General features: G+C 51.7%; 1 protein-coding gene across 10 annotated transcripts in view; it reads right to left on the bottom strand.

Moving 5' to 3' along the window:
* Positions 1–18,790, bottom strand: part of JADE2 (jade family PHD finger 2) — an 87,564-nt gene that overhangs the window by 46,262 nt on the left and 22,512 nt on the right. For 2 of the 10 annotated variants that reach the window (XM_032157927.2, XM_058441217.1), the window contains exon 1: positions 11,338–11,452. The exons of 1 other annotated variant lie outside the window; for it this stretch is intronic. Coding sequence is in view for 4 of the 9 variants with exons in the window: in XM_058441218.1 (XP_058297201.1) it covers positions 2,139–2,183 (45 nt within the window). In the remaining 5 variants the exon portion in view is untranslated. Of the gene's footprint in view, positions 1–2,138; positions 2,722–9,444; positions 9,528–9,759; positions 9,915–10,652; positions 10,940–11,337; positions 11,453–18,790 lie in introns of those variants that run through there. 7 more of the 10 variants (XM_058441218.1, XM_058441219.1, XM_058441213.1 and 4 more) reach the window with 5 other exon arrangements.

Raw genomic sequence — 18,790 nt, 5'->3', positions numbered from 1 at the left:
AAAGCCCTGCCCTAGCCTTCTTCTCTGCCAGCACCACCCTCTCCCACCCACCCACAGAGGCCCTGGGATACTAAAAGGCTGCATCTCCCACCTCCTGAGCCCAGAGCCCTTGGTTGAGCAAGGGTCTAACCAAAGCTGTTGTAGAGGGAGAGGACATGGGGGCGTCAGCAAGCCCAAACTGAATAGTGACCATGACCTGCCCAGTCCCAGCTGCCACCCAAGGACACTCAGGCCCACCACTGCAAAGGCCTCCTGAGCCACAAGTCCTCTAGGGAGGTAGGTGGATAGAGGACGGCAAACAAGACTGATTCTTCCAGGAGGACTGTGCTGTCAGAAGTTAGGGACAAGCCAGCACAGACAACACTGAGGGCCTAGTCCTGTGAGTGGTGGTCAGCAGTGTACAGAAGCAGGGGAGAGGCGGGGGACACTCCAGGCTGGGTCCCCGAGACACATCAGGACCAGGGTGACTGGTCCTGGGCTGGGCTACCCTGCCCTCCTACTCCCCACCATCCTTCCCAGATAAACGTACAAATAAACTCTACCTCAACGGCAACATCTAACTTCACGGTATTAAGGACAACTCTCACATAGGGGCCTCATACTGAGCTCACGCGGAGTCTTCCTTTATCCACATCATCTCCTGTTCCTAACCAGGTGAGCTGTGAGCTCCATTTATAAGTGAGGCCAGCACCTTGTCCTGCTAGTAAGTGGCTGAGATGGGACTGAATCCATGAGGTCTGATCCCCAGGCGCATGCTGAGCTGCCTTTGTACCCTCCATCAGCTCCTGGCTGCTGAAAGTGTTTTCCCACCACTGTTTCCTATAATCCTCACGAGTCCCAGGAGGCAGAGCCTGCTCTCATCCCCTCAGAGGGGAGCATAGCAGGTGATGCGTTAACCTGCTCTGGGTCTTACAGCTCGCCTGTGGCTGAGTCCTAATGTGGGAACACATTGGGGGCTCAGGGTTCAGAGCACGCTCCCCTGTGTTCCCTGACTGACTCCCCACAGCAAAGGATAGGGAGGGAGTCTGTGTCAGTAGAGAGAAAGCCCCACTGCCCAGCCCATCTGCACCTAACTCTAGCTGCCCCCAACACCAGTCCATTCCTGCTGAGCCTTGGGATGCCACCATCTTACTGCAGCCCTGCAGAGACTAGGGAGCATCTGCTAAGGTGGGTGTGAACACCCAGATCTCTCAGCTGATCAGGTTGGCCCTCCTGCCTTGGACTTGATGTTAGCCGGGAGCTTCTCTCTACCCCAGTGCCCACCACCAGCAGGATCAGGATGGCAGGAAGGCTCATTGAGGCTGCCTGCCACCCAGCTTCAAAGGTGCCAGTAAAGTGCCCTCCAGAGGCTGAGGTTCCAAGGGACACTGGTGGTGCAAGCAGCACAGAGGCAGGAACAAGGATGGCTAAGACTGCTAAGCACTCACAGTAGCGGGAGGGGGGTCCACAGGGTCCACAGGGACCTCAGTGAGTCCTTAGAGCAGCCCTGTGTTATAGGCATATATCATGGCTGCTTCCCTTTTGCAGAGGAGGAAAGTGAAGCTCAGAGGTTAAGTGACCTGCCCAAGATGTCAATGACTGTATTTGATTCAGGAGACCGTGCTCTTGACCTTCTGACTTCTCTGCCTCTGTGCAGCAGAGTACAAACAGCTCAGCAACCCACAGCTGCCACCTTCACTGCCTTCCAGAGTCTGTGTGTCAAGGGCGTGACACCTGTAATCCCAGCACTTTGGGAGGCTGGAGCTGGAGGTTCTCTTGAGCCCAAGAGATCGAGACCAGCCTGGGCAACGGAGTGGGACCCATCTCTACAAAAAATTTAAAAATTAGCCAGTTGTAGTGGCACATGCCTGAGGTCCTAGCTATGCAGGAGGCTGAGGTGAGAGGATAGCCTGACTTCAGGGAGGTTAAGGCTGCAGTGAGCCATGATCGTGCCACTGCACTCCAGCCTTGGCGACAGAGTAAGATCCTATCTCAAAAAAAAACAAAAAAACAAAGAGAGTGTGACAAAGGCTGACTGACAGAATCCTGACTCCTGATTCTAGCCTACGTCTTCCTCAGCTCAGCCCAGCCCAGTGCAACCCAGCTTTGTCCTGACATCGGTGGGTGGAGTGGGGGGGAGGTGCTAACAGTGCACCCACCCATTTTCTTTTGCAATCCTGTATGCGAATTCCATTTCTCTTCATTTCCTGCAAAGAAGGCACTTCCGAGCCAGCATCTCCCACAGCATTAAAAGCAGAAGTTGTTGATGGGTTCAAATCCTAGCTCCTCTCCTCACAGACCAGGGACCTTGGAAAAGACATACCTCCCAGAGGAGATAAACTGGAACTGGCTTTTTACATAAATGTCCTGAATTTAAAATGTTGGCAACTGAGTCAGAATTTTTACAACACTTTGAAAGGGCCAAACTAAACATATCTGTGGGCCAGAATCAGCTGGTGAGAATAAATAAGAACAGTGTAAAGCCCTCAGCACAGTGGCTAGAGATCCATATGTTAGTAATATCATGGCAGCCTTGGACCAGGTTGGAGAGTCCTGGAGGAGGGGCTCCTAAAAAAGAGGCAGTGACCCTATACAGTAAGGAAGGTGCCCTAGAAAGGACTCCTTGACTGCCCAGGGACCATGCTGACAGGTGACTGTCAGCATGCAGACCTACATCCCGCACCAAGCCAATTCCCCATCCAACCCTGTCCTCCACAAAACACCCGAGTGCCTAGGGATTATTCTGGGTCAGGGCTGTCCCATGGGAGGCTATTATTAAGGGAGCAGATTTTGTGGTGGCTTAATTGTTATAACAACTAGGCTTGAGAAGGAAGCCACTGTTTTGTGAGTGCAGCTTCTTTCCTTTAAACCAAGTCTTCCAAAGGCCTTCTTGCTCCAGCGAGCTCCCACTGTCACAGTGGCTAATGAGGCCTGGGACCGCACTATGGCAGCTTTTTGCCCCATGGATCACCCTCCTCACAAACTCAGCAAGAGGGACAGGGAGGACTCCTTTCCCAAAGCTGAAATCCAGGACTGCAAACACACTTGGGGGGTGGAGGTGCTTAGATATGATCTTGGCCTCTGATTTTTCCTCTCCACTAGCTTCCCCCATCTCCCCCAAAGCAAGGTCTGCTGTGGGAGAAGATTTCAGTGTCACAAGGCACTTGCTTTCGAGGACAGAAAGTGCTCCCGAAATCCTACCTATAAAGGAGACTCTGGGAAAGAAAGGATCTCCTTTTCCTGCCATTTGCACTAGTCTATTGGCACTTCTCATGCAAACCCCAGCATGGAGACACAGGTAGGAAGCTCTCCTTCAAAGTGTGGGTGTCGTAGAGTCCCCTCAATGAAGCAAAAGCCCACAGCCTCTCTGTATCCTCGGCCCCACCAAGTCCACTAGGCTCTGCCTCCAGAACACACCCACTTTCTTCCTACTATCACCACACTGGTCCAAGCCAATCTCATCTCTTGCCTGAACCACTTGTTCATCTCCCAGCTTCCACTATCAATTCACCCATGTCCAGGCTCCACACAGCTGCCAGAGTGATGTTTAAAAAGCATAAATCAGTCGGGGTGTGGTGACTCACACCTGTAATCCCAGCACTTAGGGAGGCCAAAGCAGGCGGATCACTTGAGCCTAGGAGTTCAAGATCAGTCTGGGCAACATGGCAAATCCCTGACTCTACAAAAAATACAAGTTAGCTGGGCATGGTGGCGTGTGCCTGTGGTCCCAGCTACTGAAGGGGCTGAAGTGGGAGGCCAGGAGGTTGAGGTTGCAGTGAGCTGTGATTATGCTACTGTACTCCAGCCTGGGTGACAGAGTGACACCCTGTCTCAAAAAAAAAAAAAAAAAAAAACAGAAAAAAAAAAAAAGCCAGGCACAGGGGCTCATCCTTATATTCCCAGCACTTTGGGAGACCAAAGCGGGTGGATCACTTGAGAGGTCAGGAGTTCGAGACCAGCCTGGCTAATGTGGTGAAACCCCATCTCTACTAAAAATACAAAAATTAGCCAGGCGTAGTGGCAGGAGCCTGTAATCTCAGCTACTCTGGAGGCTGAGGCAAGAGAATTGCTTGAACCTGGGAGATAGAGGCTGCAGTGAGCCGAGATTGTGCCAATGCCTTCCAGCCTGGACAACAGAGTGGGACTCTGTCTCAAAAAAAAAAAAGGTATAAATCAGAAGCTGGGCATGGTGATATGCACCTGTAGTTCCAGCTACTTGGGAGGTGGAGGCAGGAGGATCACTTGGGCCCAGGAGTTCAAGGCAAGCCCAGGCAACACAGCAAGACCCCATCTCTAAAAAAATTTAGAATAAAAAATTTAAAAGGCATAAATCAGATCACATCATGCCCCTAACTGAAAATCTTTCAAAGGCTTCATAGATCAAAGAACAAATCCTAAGCTCCTGACCACAAGACCCTACACAATCTGGCACCCGCCACCTGGACAAGTTCATACTGACCACTATCCCCTTCCTCACCACCTTCTAGCCATGCTGGGCTCCTTTCATTCCTTTGAACAAGCCAAAGATTCCACACTTCGAGCCCTGTGCACACGCTGTACTCCACTCCGCCTGGAATGTTCTTTTATGTGGTCTATGCATGTCTGACTTTTCAATCTTCAGGTTTAAGCTTCAGTGTGGCCCATGGCAGTCTATGCTCATTACACTATCTGAAGAAATTCACCACCCAGTGTCCACGGAATACTCATCCTAGCTGTGCTTGTTGAGCTACTTGTTGCATGTCGTTCCCCTTGGGAATGTATATTCCATGAAGAGTAAGGAGCATTCCATCTAGACTCCGGCCAGGACCCCAGTGACATACTAGGGAGTGCTGAGTGTGCTCTCGCTCCCTCCCCCAAGAAGTGTCGGGACCACACAGTCCAGCTGGCCTGCCTGTGGCTTGCAGGAACAAACACCCTAGCCCAAGATTTCGCCCTTGTTTTCACAGCCTGCCTTCCCCGTCTTAACCTCACACATTTTCCAGGAGGCTTTATTTGGTTGGGCTCCTGGCTAATGATCAATGTCAACTCAGTAATAGGGCAGCAATTTGGTGGCAGATGTTTTCTTGGCAGCACTAGTGATTGGTCTTAGTGGGGGCCTCAGGTCTGGACTTAAAACACCAATGCCCAATGCCAGCCCCCTTTAAAGACCTCTCTGCAAATAAACTCAAATAAACACCCTGGGCCTCCATTAACGCCCTTCCAGCTGACCCTGGGAACAGTGGGCCTTTCAGGCCTGCCACTGCAGCCACTCCCTGGGCAGTTAAAACACCCCAACCTGGCCTCCAGCCTCTCCTCTCCAGGGGCCACTAGGCCTGGCCTGCCCGCCACCACACAGCAGGATTTCGTCCTCCTCCTTAAAAAAAGGGGAAAAAAGGGCTTTCAAGCAGGCAATTTACCATTCCAGACACAATCTTTCAAAGAGAAACAAAAACTCTCCCTGTCTGAGGCAGACCGCTAAGGCGTGTGTGTAATAAGATGCTAATACAATTTAATGATATTTCGGCTGGAAAACCTGTCCTCAGAGCCTCCTTGTGTTGGGAAGGCCAGACATTCAGAAAACAAGAGCTGCACACTCATAAACGGCTTTAAACAGGGGTCACAGCCCCACTCTTTCCTATCTCTCATTAACTTTAATGCCTTCTCAGGGACAGTAATTGCAGTTACAAAAATGATTTTGTATACAGAGTAGAGGGCTGCTGCCTGGGATCCTCCAGTCAGCTTCCTGGACCTGCTTCTCCAAGTCTAGAGGAGCCTGAACCCTCCTCCAACACCCGCCACTGCCTGTCTGCAACTTCGAGTGTCCCAGAGAGGACCCAGCTCCCCTTGAAGACGCTGCCACACCCACCCTCCAGACCAGTTCTGGGGATGTACCAAGGGGATGGTGGGAGAATGAAAAGGCTCTGTCTACTTTGTTCTTCAGAACCTTCCCACTCTACTCTTTGCCCCAGACAGGGTAGAGCTCCGTCTACTCGCTCCCATATCGGCTGCCCATTGGCACCTGCAGGATCCTTCTGATCCCTTCTGCAGAGAAGCGAGCTGGCTCTCTGGCCTAGCCTAAAGGTGAGAGATCAAAGGTCAAAGCTGCATCGGGGCCCTCCCCAGGTATAATAAGGATGACTAATACTAATCACGTGCTTATCGCATGCCTGCTTTGGGCTTAGTCTTTTTTAGGTAATCACTTATTCTATACATCCACCATGAGATAGGTAGTTATTAATCCCATTTGCAGAAAGTGCTCCTTGTAACAGAAGGAACTGAGGTATAGAGCCATTATGACAGTTGGTAACTGCACAGCCAGGATTCAAACCTAGGCTGTCTGACTCCAGAAGGTGTACCCCATCTCCAGTGTGCTAAAGTGTACGGGCCCACAAGTTCCCGGGTATGGGTATTCCAGATTCCTATGGGCTGTCTGAAAGGAGGTTTGAGCAGACCTACAATTGTAAGCTTTTGAGCCACATGGTAAGGGTCCTATCTAGAGGACAGGGCAAGCCAGGGGTATCCTGCTCCCCAACTCTGACCTGTTCTCCCCATCAGAGAACCTAAAGGGAGAACTGTGAGGTCCCAAAGAGCCTGCTGCATGTGCTATGAAGAATTTGGACTAGAAGCCTCTTACCTGTGTCATGAGCATAAGACAACTGCCTTCCTGTTAAGTGGAACACTAGGTTAGAGCCAGAATACCCTGCCTCCCAACCTCAAGGATGTGGGGGTCAGTGTCAAAGGCCTATACGGTGTCAATACTCTGTGGTGCATCTAGTGCCTGGGGACTGGCAGTCCCACCTCACCAGTCAATGAAAGCTAAGTGGAGATTTCTGACAATCTCTTGGACCACTGTTACTGGCTCTTTAGCCAGGCAATTTAGGGAAAGGAAAAGCATTTTGGATGGGAAACATTCTGGAAACGTTTGCTGCATCCTGAGCCCAAACAACTCTATCCTTAAACACTTCATCTCCAAAAGTGCTGGGGGGACCCTTGGCCAAACAGTTTCAAAACCAACATTCACTGCAAGTCCTGATGCCTGGGGCGAGGACTTCCCTCTGTGAGGCATTTGCTGCAGAACCAAATGCTTCTCCACTCAAAACAACAGCCAACAGCACTTGGGACAACCTAGAGGGCTCCAGATCAAACAAACATCCCTTTTTTCCTCTACCATGCAAACTTGCTCAATAAATTATTCGCCCACTTCGGATCAAAGCCTGTTTTTGCAGCCTGTGACCCAAAAAGCAAATAGCATCTCTTAAACATGAAAGCCCTCCTCCCTGCCTGGGTCAGCTTTATTACTCATTCCTTCCCCCTTATAGTTATTCTGTTGTTAGTTTCCTCCTCTGCTTGTTAGATGGCTCTGCGAGTCCCAACCCGTCTAAGGAAGATGGGACAAGACGGATGGTGCGTTCATCTGGGGCCCTAAGGTGAGAAAGAAAGTCAGGGTAGGGGAGAAGCCCTGGGAACCCAGGAAACAAAGCCAGGCCCGGTTGGCAGCTCCATGCCGAGCCCTTTTGCCAAATGTCCTACTGGGAATTTTACCAGTGAAGGGAGGGAGTTAATGCCACTCCGAGAGGAGAGGCCAGGCGGTCCTACCACCTCCCAGGCCCAGGACTCAGTTTGCAAACATAAATGCTAAAGGGGCGTCCTGACAGCCTGTCTGGGATCAGAGCTCAGGGGTCCTCCTTCCAACAAAGGCAAGGCAGCAGGTCCCACTCAGCCCCTTCCTAGCCGCTTTGGAACCGCTCTGAATGGAAACATGACACCTCTCGATGACCTCCTACAAACTCTGACCCGGGATAAAACTTTGTGCCTCGGGATCCTGCAGAAGATTAGCCAGGGGTGCTAGACGCAGCGGCGAGGTTTGGAAATCTGCAGAGACCAGAATCGCCGGCCGCAGTGTGCCTTCGGCGTAGGGCAAAGACACCCAGTGACCCTTCACCTCCCCCAGCCTCCAGCAAGAGGCCAGCAGCCAAGCTGGTAAAAAAGTGCCCAGGCCAGCGGCAGTGGCTGAGGGGATTGGGAGGGGAATTGCGCGCGCCTCCAGCCCGCCCCTGGAGGCAGTCCGCGGGACCGCAGGCTGGAGGCGCGCCGGCGTGATTCCGACAGCGAGCCGGGAGGAGGAGCCGGAGGAGGCTGCGGGGGGCTCCGGCCCAGGCGAAGGAAGGGCAAGAGGCTGTTCGACCGGGGGCGGCGCCGGGAGGTGGGTGGGCTTGACACCCAGGTCGGGGGAGGGGTTTAAGAGACACTGGGAAGCGCAGCCGAGCCCCAGGGGCGGGTGGGGTGGGTAGCTGTGTGTAGTAGGGGACAGGGCTGGGCCTCTGGAAGCTAGAGTGAAGCCTTCCTGGCTGTCTCGCAGGCAACCCCATCCTCTGGCAGAACAGCTGCGAATCGCCAAGTTGACCCCTCTCGTCCCTTCGCCGAGAGGAGAGGGTGTCTCAGGACCCAGGGATGGGCGGGAAGAAACCATGGGGAGCCACAAGTCTGCACCCAGGCGGGGAGGTGGCGGGCGGGCGCCGCTCCGCAGGCGCAGGCGAGTGGGTGGGAAGAAGGGAGGGACAGGGAGGAAGGAGGTGAGGCCGGGAAGATGCCACTGCCGGGGGCGGGGCGGGGCCGGGGATCCGGCAAAGGGACTGCAGCAGCGCTAGGTGGGGGCGGGGGCTGCAATGTCACTCATTTGAGACTCAGGTGTGTGCGTCCCAAACGGGGTTCGCCACAAGCCGGCATCTTCCTGGTACCACCCATGGTTCAGGGCCCGAGGCAGAGGGCAGGGGACTGCGGATCCGTCCCTGAAGCGGGACGCGAACCGCCAGAGTTGGGAGAAGGTAAACAAGGGCCACGCCCCCTGCCGTCGCCCCGCGGGCGCGCACCCGCCGCTCCGGCCGCCGCCGGTACATTTCCACTCTCCCAGCGCCTCTCCCCCGCTGGACTCCCGCGCGGCCCCGGAGGTGGAGGCTGCCCGCGACCCCAGTCCTCACCCCTGGCGCGGAGGCTCCGCACCCTCCACACTCACCTGGAAAGAGTGTCCCCCGCCCCTCCAAAAAAACTGTCTAATTTGTGCAGAGCCTCCAACCCCAGGAGCCGAGCATGCTGCCCCCGCGTGCAGCGCCCGCGTGCACCGGGCCGGGAGAGGGGGCGACAGGGCGGAGGCGGCGGCCCCCGGAAGGTGTCTGGGACCGGACCGGCTGCACGTGAGCCCAGCGCGAGGTCATGTGCACCGGCTCAGCCCGGTTCGGCGCCCGGACGTGCTGCGTATCAACAAAATGAAACTCGGGGAGACAAGAGGGCAGATAGCTCCGGGTTCTCAGAGCCCCCGCCCGGGCCGCTCGACCTCCCCACCGTACCCATCTCCCGCCGCAGCCCCTACGCCCGGCCGGAGCCCGCGGGGCAAGTTGCAGCCCTGGCGCGCCCCCACCCGCCCGCGCCCCCTCGCCGGCCCGGGGGCGCTTTGCCGCAGTCATTAATAAAGAAGGTCGCCAAGCTCACCCTTCCAAAAGTTGTTGTTGCATGCGCCCCTCTCAGCCTCCCCGCACTGTACTCTTTAAAACACGACTGACCAACATGCGCAATCTCTCTCCCCTGTGCTGTGCATCCCCCCCCCCCCCCCCCCCCCCCGGGGCCCCCCCCCCCCCCCCCCCCCGCTCCGCGCTGGCTTCCTAGAACAGGCAGCCAGCAGGAGAGAGAGGGAGCGAGCGAGCAAGAGAGAGCGAGGGAGCGAAGAGCGCTGGCAGATCTGTTGCAAAAACACCAAATAACGTCGTGGAGATGCGCAGGGCCCATCCGCCGGGGGCTGGATCTTACCTTGCTCCGCGGTGCCCCCCTGACGGGCGCTGCCCTCGGCTACGCGCCGCTGCAGGGACCGGCGCGGGAAGGATGCTCCCGAAGCCGGGAGCTCCTGGGGCCGGCGCGGGAGGGCGGGGGGCGCGCATCCATCCGGGGTCGCAGCGAGGGAGGCGGCCGGGCCCGCGGCGTCCCAGGCCCCACGCCCCCCGCCGGGGACGGTCGGCCCGCAGGACCTGAGCCGGTGCCGCTAGGAGTGGGCGCAAAGTAACTCCATGGACGCTACTCACCCCCCCAAAAAATAGCCTCCAACTGCGATGGCCGCGGTCGGCACCATTCACCAACCCCCTGTGTATGTTTCTGTTTCTTTTTAAACCAAGACTTCCTTGTGATCTCTTTAGAAAAAAAAAATGTGTTGGGGTGGGGGTGGGGTGGGGGCGGGCAGGAGGAGCGAGGGAGGGGGAGTAGCCACTTTTTTCTTATTCACTCGGATCTCCGCTCCCGACACCCCCGTCGCCGCCCCCCCAACCCCCCGCCCAGTTGTTTGGCTCCGGCGGGGAGTCCAGGTAGCGTTGCGGGCGCTGTGGGGGGAGGGTGCCCTCCCTCGCCGCCCCACCACCACGCCTGCTGGCACCCTGGGCCCGGACTCCCCATGGACTCTGGGGCGCCCCTAACCCGCCCTGTCCCCAGGGCCGGGCCCGAGCGGCGGCTGCGCCCGTGCAAGTCCCATCAGGTCTGCTCACACTTCACACACACACACACATACCCCGCCCCTCCACTCTTTCACTCACACTTTCTGCTCACACCCCGCCCCCTACGCGCCCCAGACCCGGGCAGCGCCCCCCGCAACCTTAAAAAAAAAAAAAGCAAGCTTATACTTAAAAAAATCTTTTGGCGCCATATTAATGACGTACTTAAAATTTGCCATTTCTCCCTGCGTCAAAAAGACGTTTCTTTGCAAATAACAGCCTGGAGGCGACACTCGCGGAGGGAACGAGGTTTGCAGTGAGCACCCCGCCCCCCGGGGCTCGGGCGCTGGTAGACCCTCGCCCTAGGCCCTGCTTCTGAATCGCTGGTTTTAAAATGAGAATCGAATAAACCGCGTGGCGTTTTGCAGCACCAGAAGTGAGCAGAAAGTGCTGGCAGGAGGGGAGTGGAGGGGCGAACGCGAGTCTTGGGGAGGGGGCGCGGCCCTCCTCCCCGCACCCACTCCAAATGGAAAACTAACATTCCGGGCGGGGGAACTTGAAATTGTAGGCGACCTCAAGAAAAGAGGGGCGGTCCGTAGAGAGGGTCCCTATTGGGCTTGTCGCCCCCTCCCCCCTCCCGGGTGCCTCCTGGCGCCTAGCGCTGCCCCGCATTTCCGGGGGGTGGAGAAGGCAGTGATGGGTGGGTGGGTGGTTGCACATCCTGGCCCCAGTAGGATTTTGCCCCGGGGCGACCCCTTCCTCCTTGCTCTTCCTTCCCATTACCCCGAAAGGGTTAAAAACCGAGGGGTAACTTCCAAAGCTGGCACATGGCGAGGAAGCGGGGCGCCCCTCTCCCCACCCTTCGCCTCCTCGCCCCTCCTCCTCCTCCGGCTCCACTTCCCGACTTGACCTTGTGGTGCACAAACAGTGCGCTCGGATCCTCGCAGTTTCTGGAAGAAGAGCCTGCGCTCGCCAGGCGGGCGGGCTGTCGGGCTGCTAGCCGGCGGTGGCGGGGCCTTGGGTCTGTTCCCGGAGCCGCGGGCCACACCCACCCAACCCGCTGCGCCCGCCGAGCTCACCTTCTCTAGAGGAAGGAGAAGGACTGGCCTCCTGGTTGGGGAGGAATCGGGGGTCAAGCTCCAACCTCCTCGGAATGCCTGTAGCTGGGGAGGGGGTGGTCTGGCCTCGGGAGAAGGTTGTGGGGAGCCTGGCCCAACATCCCCAAAGCATCGTGGCCAACTTTTTCTTCCCCCTCATGCTCGGCTGCCCCTCAAAGATTATCCAATAATTTTTCAGCTCACCTTTGGCTTTGAAGGCACGTGGGTGAGTTGTGAATGGACACCGGAGTCGCCTTCCCTCTCCAAGACTGAAGATTGTTTATTCTTCCTTTCCCCTCCACCCCCTTCCATGGGAAGATAAATATTCAATTTACATAAGATGACATTTATGTGACAATTAAGAAGATTCCCCGACGGAATGTTGTGAACACATTTGCTTATAGGAGAAATAAATCTAATAATAAACAAACTCATAATAACAGCACAAATCCTCCGACAGGGCGGATTGTCTACCCAACAAAGAGGGAGATGATGGATGCTGAAATAAGCAGTTTTTGCAACAAGAAAGAAACATGAGCTCAACAACATTTCTTCTTCCTTGGCCTTCATTCACAAAGTCTGAGGAGAATTGTCTGGCAAGAGGAGGGTCTAGGTATTACCTCCCAGTTAGACCTGGCTGTGGCTCTCAGTGGTCAATTGGTGGGATTTTTCCCTAGCCAAGCTCAGAGTCTGGAAACAGGTGCTGCAGACTTGGAGTGTGTAACAAAATAGTTAAATACTTAGGTTCTAATCCTGGTTTTGCATTTCAGAAGCTGTGTGATGTGGGCAAGTGAATTCATCTCCCTGGATCTCTTTTTCCTTGTGGGTAGAATGGGGTGGTTGGAGGGTTCTTGAGGCCATGTGTGCACATACACATATATGTATGTATGTACATATACATGTGGTATGTGTAAAGCAGCAACTGGCACAGGGTGCATAGTGCTCATTAGCACTTTGCCTGGTACCTAAGTGGGTTTTTTTTTTTGGAAGGGTGAAATTGTTCTCTGAAGCTTGATGGTCAAGGTCCAGATGTCCATTCTAGGGTGGGAGTGAGGATACTAGTTTACAGTGGCACAGTCTAAAGAGATGACCTCCAGAGATGGATGAGGGAGGGGTGACCATTTAAAGTGCACCTGCAGTGTACTGGTCACTTTGTGAGCCATTCCATCTCATCCTCCCCCAAACCCCTTCCTCCCTTTTCAGAAAGGTTTAGTAACTTACCACAGCCACACAGCTAGTAAGTGCTGGCAGAATTGGCTCTTAGGTTTAGCTGACCTTGAGACCTATGTGGTTTCTATTTTACCACACTGCCAGAAATAAAAAGTATTACTGTTATTGGTTTGATTGGGGATGGGGGAGATCTGATTGCTGTCTTGGCAAGAAAGAATTTTATGAGCGGCACTTTGCTTCTGAGGTGGTTCCCTGACTTGGGGTGAGACCCAGGCCTTCTAATGAGCCCTTGAAAATACCTCTTGCTTAGATGGAAGCCCTATCAAAATCCTTGGATTCCCACAGCTCTCTGCTGCTGTTTAAGGTTAACCTTGGAAGCTTTAACAGAATGATAACGATAAAGCTAATTATAACTCCTTAATCTTTATTAAAAGTCTCACAAATCATTCATTAACTTTTTTTTCCCCTTTTTCCACAATCTCTGCTTTGGATGTAATCATTCATTAACTTTTTACAGGAAAGAAATGAGAAGAAACAGAGTTCTTGGAGATGTAATCCTTCATTTTTTTTCAACAAGCTTCCCGTATGCCAGAGACCATTCTTGGTGTTGGGCACACAGCACACACACACACACAAAAATAAGTAAATAAATAAAATAAACAAATGAGGGGCGGGGCAGGAAGAGCATCAGGAAAAATAGCTAATGCATGCTGGGCATAATACCTACGTGATGGGATGATCTGTGCAACAAACCACCATGGCACACGTTTACCTGTGTAACAAACCCGCACATCCTGCACATGTATCCCAGAACTCAAAAAAAAAAAAAAAAAGTAAAAATGTTAGCTGCTAGAGTGAGCAGGTTATTAAAATTGGACATGATTTTATTCTAAACTCCAAAATATAAAAATAACTATATATTATGTTTGAAAGTGATTAAGTGCTGTGGAGAAACTCTTAAGTAGGAAAGGGCGATACACAATGTGGGAGTGCAATTTTAAATAAAATAGGGAAGTTCTTACCGAGAAGACAGTCTTTGAGAAGAGGAGGTAAAGGAGTGAACTGTATGTGGGAGTATGTGTGTATGTACATGGGGGAAGAGAAGCCAGCTGTTCTTAACCTGGAGACCACAGACTCTCCTCTCCATGGGTCTGTGGATAGAATTCAGAGGATCTTGACCTTAGATGAGAAAAAAATTACTTTATTTTCACTAATGAAAATGTAGCATGTTCTTCCATTATGAATAGAGATAACTAATCAGTGATATTAGCAGCACCTGTGACATTATTGCTGGTAGAAATCACAGATATTTTCATATCACTTTAGAGTTTTGCAAATATCTTAAAATATCATTACACTTTATGAGTAATTTATTGAAAAAGTATCATTTTACTCATCACTACTTCAAAATCATGCTGCTAGCTCTTGTAATTTAATGAGTTAATAGAGAAACACATATATATGTTTAAATATTTTGAGAGCTGTATTTCAATACAATTTGTTTTCTTTATAATTTGTGGAATTTATTTTATGGATTTAAAGATACTATACTCAGAAGGAGTCCACAGGTGTCACAGACTGCCAAAACAGTCCATGGCACATGCACAAAAAAGGTTAAGAACCAAGGTCTCTAGAGACCAGCAAGTGCAATGCCTCCGAGGCAGGAATGTGCTTAAGAAGTAAATGAAAGATTATATAGGGCCTTTTAGGTCATTGTTAGGAATTTGGCTTTTGCTAGAGTGATATGGAGAGTTTTGAGCAGAGGACTGAGATGATCTGACCCTGGGTTTAACAGGTCTCTTGGCTGTTACATGGAGAACGGATTTAAGAGGCAAAGCTGAAGCAGGAAGGCCAGTTAGGAGACCACCTGAATAAACCAGGTGAGAGATGATTGGACCAGAGCGGTAGCAATGGAAGTGGTGGAAAGCGGTCATCTACATTTTGAAGGTAGCTCTGACAGAATTTGCTGATGGAGTGAGAGAAAAAGAAAGAAGTCAAGGACAACGATAAGTGTTTTACCTTGAACCACTGGAAACATGGAGTTGTCGTTAACTGAGATGGAGGAAACTGGAAGGAGTAGGTTTTAGGGGATTAGGAGCTCAGTGTTGGACATATGAAGCTTGAGATGCCTATTAGACATCCAAGTGCAGCCATTGACAGGGAGCTAGATATGATAGCCTCAGCTCAGGTGCAAGGTCTGGGCTGAAGATGTCATTTGAGAGTGGTCAGTGAGCAGATGGATGGTACTTACATTTGAGGCCATCAACTAAGTGAACATAGAGAAGGGGCTCAAGGATGGTACCCTTCAGCACTGCAAGGTGAAGAGGTCTAGAAGATGAAGAGGAATCAACAAAATTGTTGTTAATGTTGTTTAAAGAAAGAAAAAAAAAGCATTCAAAGAGATAGGAGGAATATCCTGGAAGCCAAAGGAAGTGAGAGAGAGTTTCAGGAGGGAGGAAAGCCCTATGTCCAAAGCTGTGGAGGGGTCAGACAAGCTGGAGGCTGAGAATTGATCATTGGAATCATCAACATGGAGGTTACTGGTGACCTTGACAAGAGCCATGTCAATGGAGTAATGCTAGCAAAAGCTTGATTGAAATAGTTCAAGATAGAGAGGGAAGGTTTCACAACTTGTTGTCACAACTTGTTCTCAGATGCTACCTGAAAATGAGATGTCCTCTGTATATATTTATCTGTGAATGTGTATAGAGATGGATAACTACGTATCTATAGAAATTTAATTCAAACAGCTTTTGTTGAGGATCTTCTGTGTACTAGACATGGTAATGGATGCTACAAATACTGAGAGAAATAAAACACATTAATTGCCTTCCAAGGGTCACTACAGGCACGTGCCACCACACCCGGCACTTGCTATTTTCAAGGCGGTATACGAAGGTTGGAAAGAGACAGAAAATATCTGACTCAACAATTTGTCTGAGTCATCAAGGTAGGCAGAAGCCGCAGATGTAGTTAGCCACACTCCCCAGCAGCCCACCTCTGTGCCAGGTGAGAAGTCCTCATTTGGGTTCTAGACCTGTATTCACATACTCACTGCTTAGGGCAATGCTTGTCCAACTACACTATGCACACAAATTACCTGGGATCTTGTTCAGATGCAAATTCTGATTCATTAAGTCTGGGAGTGCTAAAAGTCTGTATTCTTTTAAATTTATTTTTTATTTATTTTATTTTATTTCAAGGGATTCTCCTGTCTCAGCCTCCCGAGTAGCTGGGATTACATACACATGCCACCATGCCCGGCTAATTTTTTGTATTTGAGTAGAGACGGGGTTTCACTGTGTTGCCCAGGCTGGTCTCGAACTCCTGAGCTCAGGCAGTCCACCTGCCGCGTCCTCCCAAAGTGCTAGGATTACAGGCGTGAGCCACTGCGCCCGGCCTTTTTTATTTTTATTTTTATTTTTTTGAGACAGGGTCTCACTCTGCTGCCCAGGCTGGAGTGCAATGGTGCAATCACAGCTCACTGCAATCTCGACCCACCTCCTAGGCTCAAGAGATCCTCATGCCTCAGCCTCCCACGTAGCTAGGACAGCAGGCATACGCCACCATGCCTGGCTAATTTTTAGAAGTTTTTGTAGAGACGGAGATCTTGCTGTGTTTCCCAGGCTGGTCTTGAACTCCTGGCCTCAAGTGATCCTCCCATTTGGGCCTCCCAAAGTGCTGGGTTTATAGGCGTGAGCCCCTGCGCCCAGCCAAGAGTCTGCATTTTAATTATTATTGTTATTATTATTATTATTTTTTGAGATTGAGACTCTCTCTGTCGTCCAGGCTGGAGTGCAGTGGCACAATCTCAGCTCACTGCAACCTCCACCTCCCAGATTCAAGCGATTCCCCTGCCTCAGCCCCCCGAGTAGCTGGGATTACAGGCACCCGCCACCATGCCTGGCTATTTTTTTTTTTTTTTAGTAGAGACGGGGTTTTGCCATGTTGGCCAGGCTTATCTTGAACTCCTGACCTCAGGAGATCTGCTCCCCTTGGACTCCCAAAGCGCTGGGATTATAGGCGTGAGCCACTGCGCCCTGCCAAGTCTGCATATTTAACAAGCTCCAAGATGCTGCTCATGCTGCTGGTCCACAGATCACACTTGAAATAGCACAGGTTTAGAGATTAGAAAAATTGGGCCACAATACCTGCCCTGTAACCTTAGGGTTCCTGGAGAATTCCTGGAAATCCTAAAGGGAAAGAATGGAGTGGAAAGACTTGCTAATTGCACAGATCCAAGTAAGGTTTGCTCACATTTCCTTCTGTTTCTTCTGTTTCTGTCGTCTCATCTTTACCCTGCCACATATATCCAGTGGGATGAGGTGGCCTCCTCTAAAGGAGGATGAGCATTCATTCAGTAAATATTTCCTATGTGCCTACTATGTGCCAAACTCTGTGGAAAACATATTATTTGGCATTCAGGAGAGGACAAAACCAGCAGCTTCCGCCTTCTGGGCTCCAGGCAGAAATTGCAGCTTGGGTTTGGAACAGAGGGAAAATCTACCCAGGTCTGTGTTCATGGCTGAAGACACTGCCCTGGAAAGATCCAGACTTGGTTCTTCCTGGGGTGCACTACAAATGCATGCCTGGGAGAGGCACCCCTCTGCAGCGTTAGCCAGCCAGTTTGGAGACGGTACTGCCCAGTCCCAGGAGATGTCTGGATAATGTGTCAGCCAGGCCACCTGTCCCTCTTAGACTCTCAGATCCAGCCTGGTGGCTACAGATGGCAAAAGGAAATGAAGATCCCTGGGGCCTCCAAACGCTTCCCCGGAAACTGGCAGCAGCCAATAGCCAAGTCAAGGGCCAGCCCAACCAGAGTCAAAGTGTGAGACGCCCCATTCTGAGCTGAGAGGCCTGACCCAATCCAAGGACCACCAAGAACTGAAGGTGTTGGCTCTAAGTCAAGTTGAGCAGTATAAGCAAAACCCTTTCTTTCACCTTTCCCAGGGTTTCTGATCAATCAAAGCAAATCTCCCCACATCTGATAGTCTTACAAAGACACTTTCCTTGTATTTACTGATTTATTTTTATTTTTTATTTATTTAATTTTTAGACACGGGGTCTCACTCTGTCACCTAAGCTGGAATGCAGTGGTGCAATTGATCATAGCTCACTGTGGTCTCAAGCTCATCTTGGGCTCAAGTGATCCTCCTGCCTCAGCCTCCCGAGTAGCTGGGACGGCAGGCATAAGCCACCATGTCCAGCTAATTTTTTATTTTTTATAGAGACAGGGTCTCACTATGTTGTTCAGTCTGGTCTTGACCTCCTGGTCTCAAGTGATACTCCTATCTCAGCCTCCCAAGGTGCTGAGATTACAGGTGTGAGCCACCATACCTGGCCCCATGTATTTACTGATTCACAGTCACCCTGGAGGTAACTTGGCTTATATTAGAAATAGCATTACACTGGGGCAGGGTATGGTGGCTCATGCCTGTAATTCCAATAGGTTGGGAGGCTGAGGCAGGAGGATTGCATGAGCCCAGGAATTCGAGGCTGCAGTGAGCTAGAATTGCTCTACTGCCTTACAGCCTGGGTTACAGAGCAATACCATGTCTCTAATAATAATAATAATAAAAAGTATGGGGCTGGGCGCAGTGGCTCACGCCTGTAATCCCAGCACTTTGGGAGGCCGAGGCGGGCGGATCACGAGGTCAGGAGATTGAGACCATCCTGGCTAACATGGTGAAACCCTGTCTCTACTAAAAATACAAAAAAATTAGCTGGACGTGGTGGCGGGCGCCTGTAGTCCCAGCTACTTGGGAGGCTGAGGCAGGAGAATGGCGTGAACCCGGGAGGTGGAGCTTGCAGTGAGCCGAGATCACACTGGGCAACAGAGCAAGACTCCGTCTCAAAAAAAAAAAAAAAAAAAAAGAGTAGCATATATTTATAAACACTTACACCATCAAGGCTCTACGCTAAGGCAGTGAGTCTCAGATCCAGATCTCCCTTCATTGGATTTAGGCCTATTTAGGAAGACAGGTCCTTAAGCATATGCAGGATGGTCAAGGTACAACAAGCCATCTGAAGACCCTGGAGGTTGAAATGGGCAAGAGAGAGTTTCTTGAGGAAGTCCTGGAGGTGGACCTGCATAGT

The sequence above is a fragment of the Hylobates moloch genome, unplaced genomic scaffold, assembly GCF_009828535.3.
Source record: "Hylobates moloch isolate HMO894 unplaced genomic scaffold, HMol_V3 SCAFFOLD_6, whole genome shotgun sequence".
NCBI classification, from domain to species: domain Eukaryota; kingdom Metazoa; phylum Chordata; class Mammalia; order Primates; family Hylobatidae; genus Hylobates; species Hylobates moloch.
The sequence above is the reverse complement of the archived record's forward strand: the minus strand, read 5'-3'. Positions and strand labels throughout refer to the sequence as shown.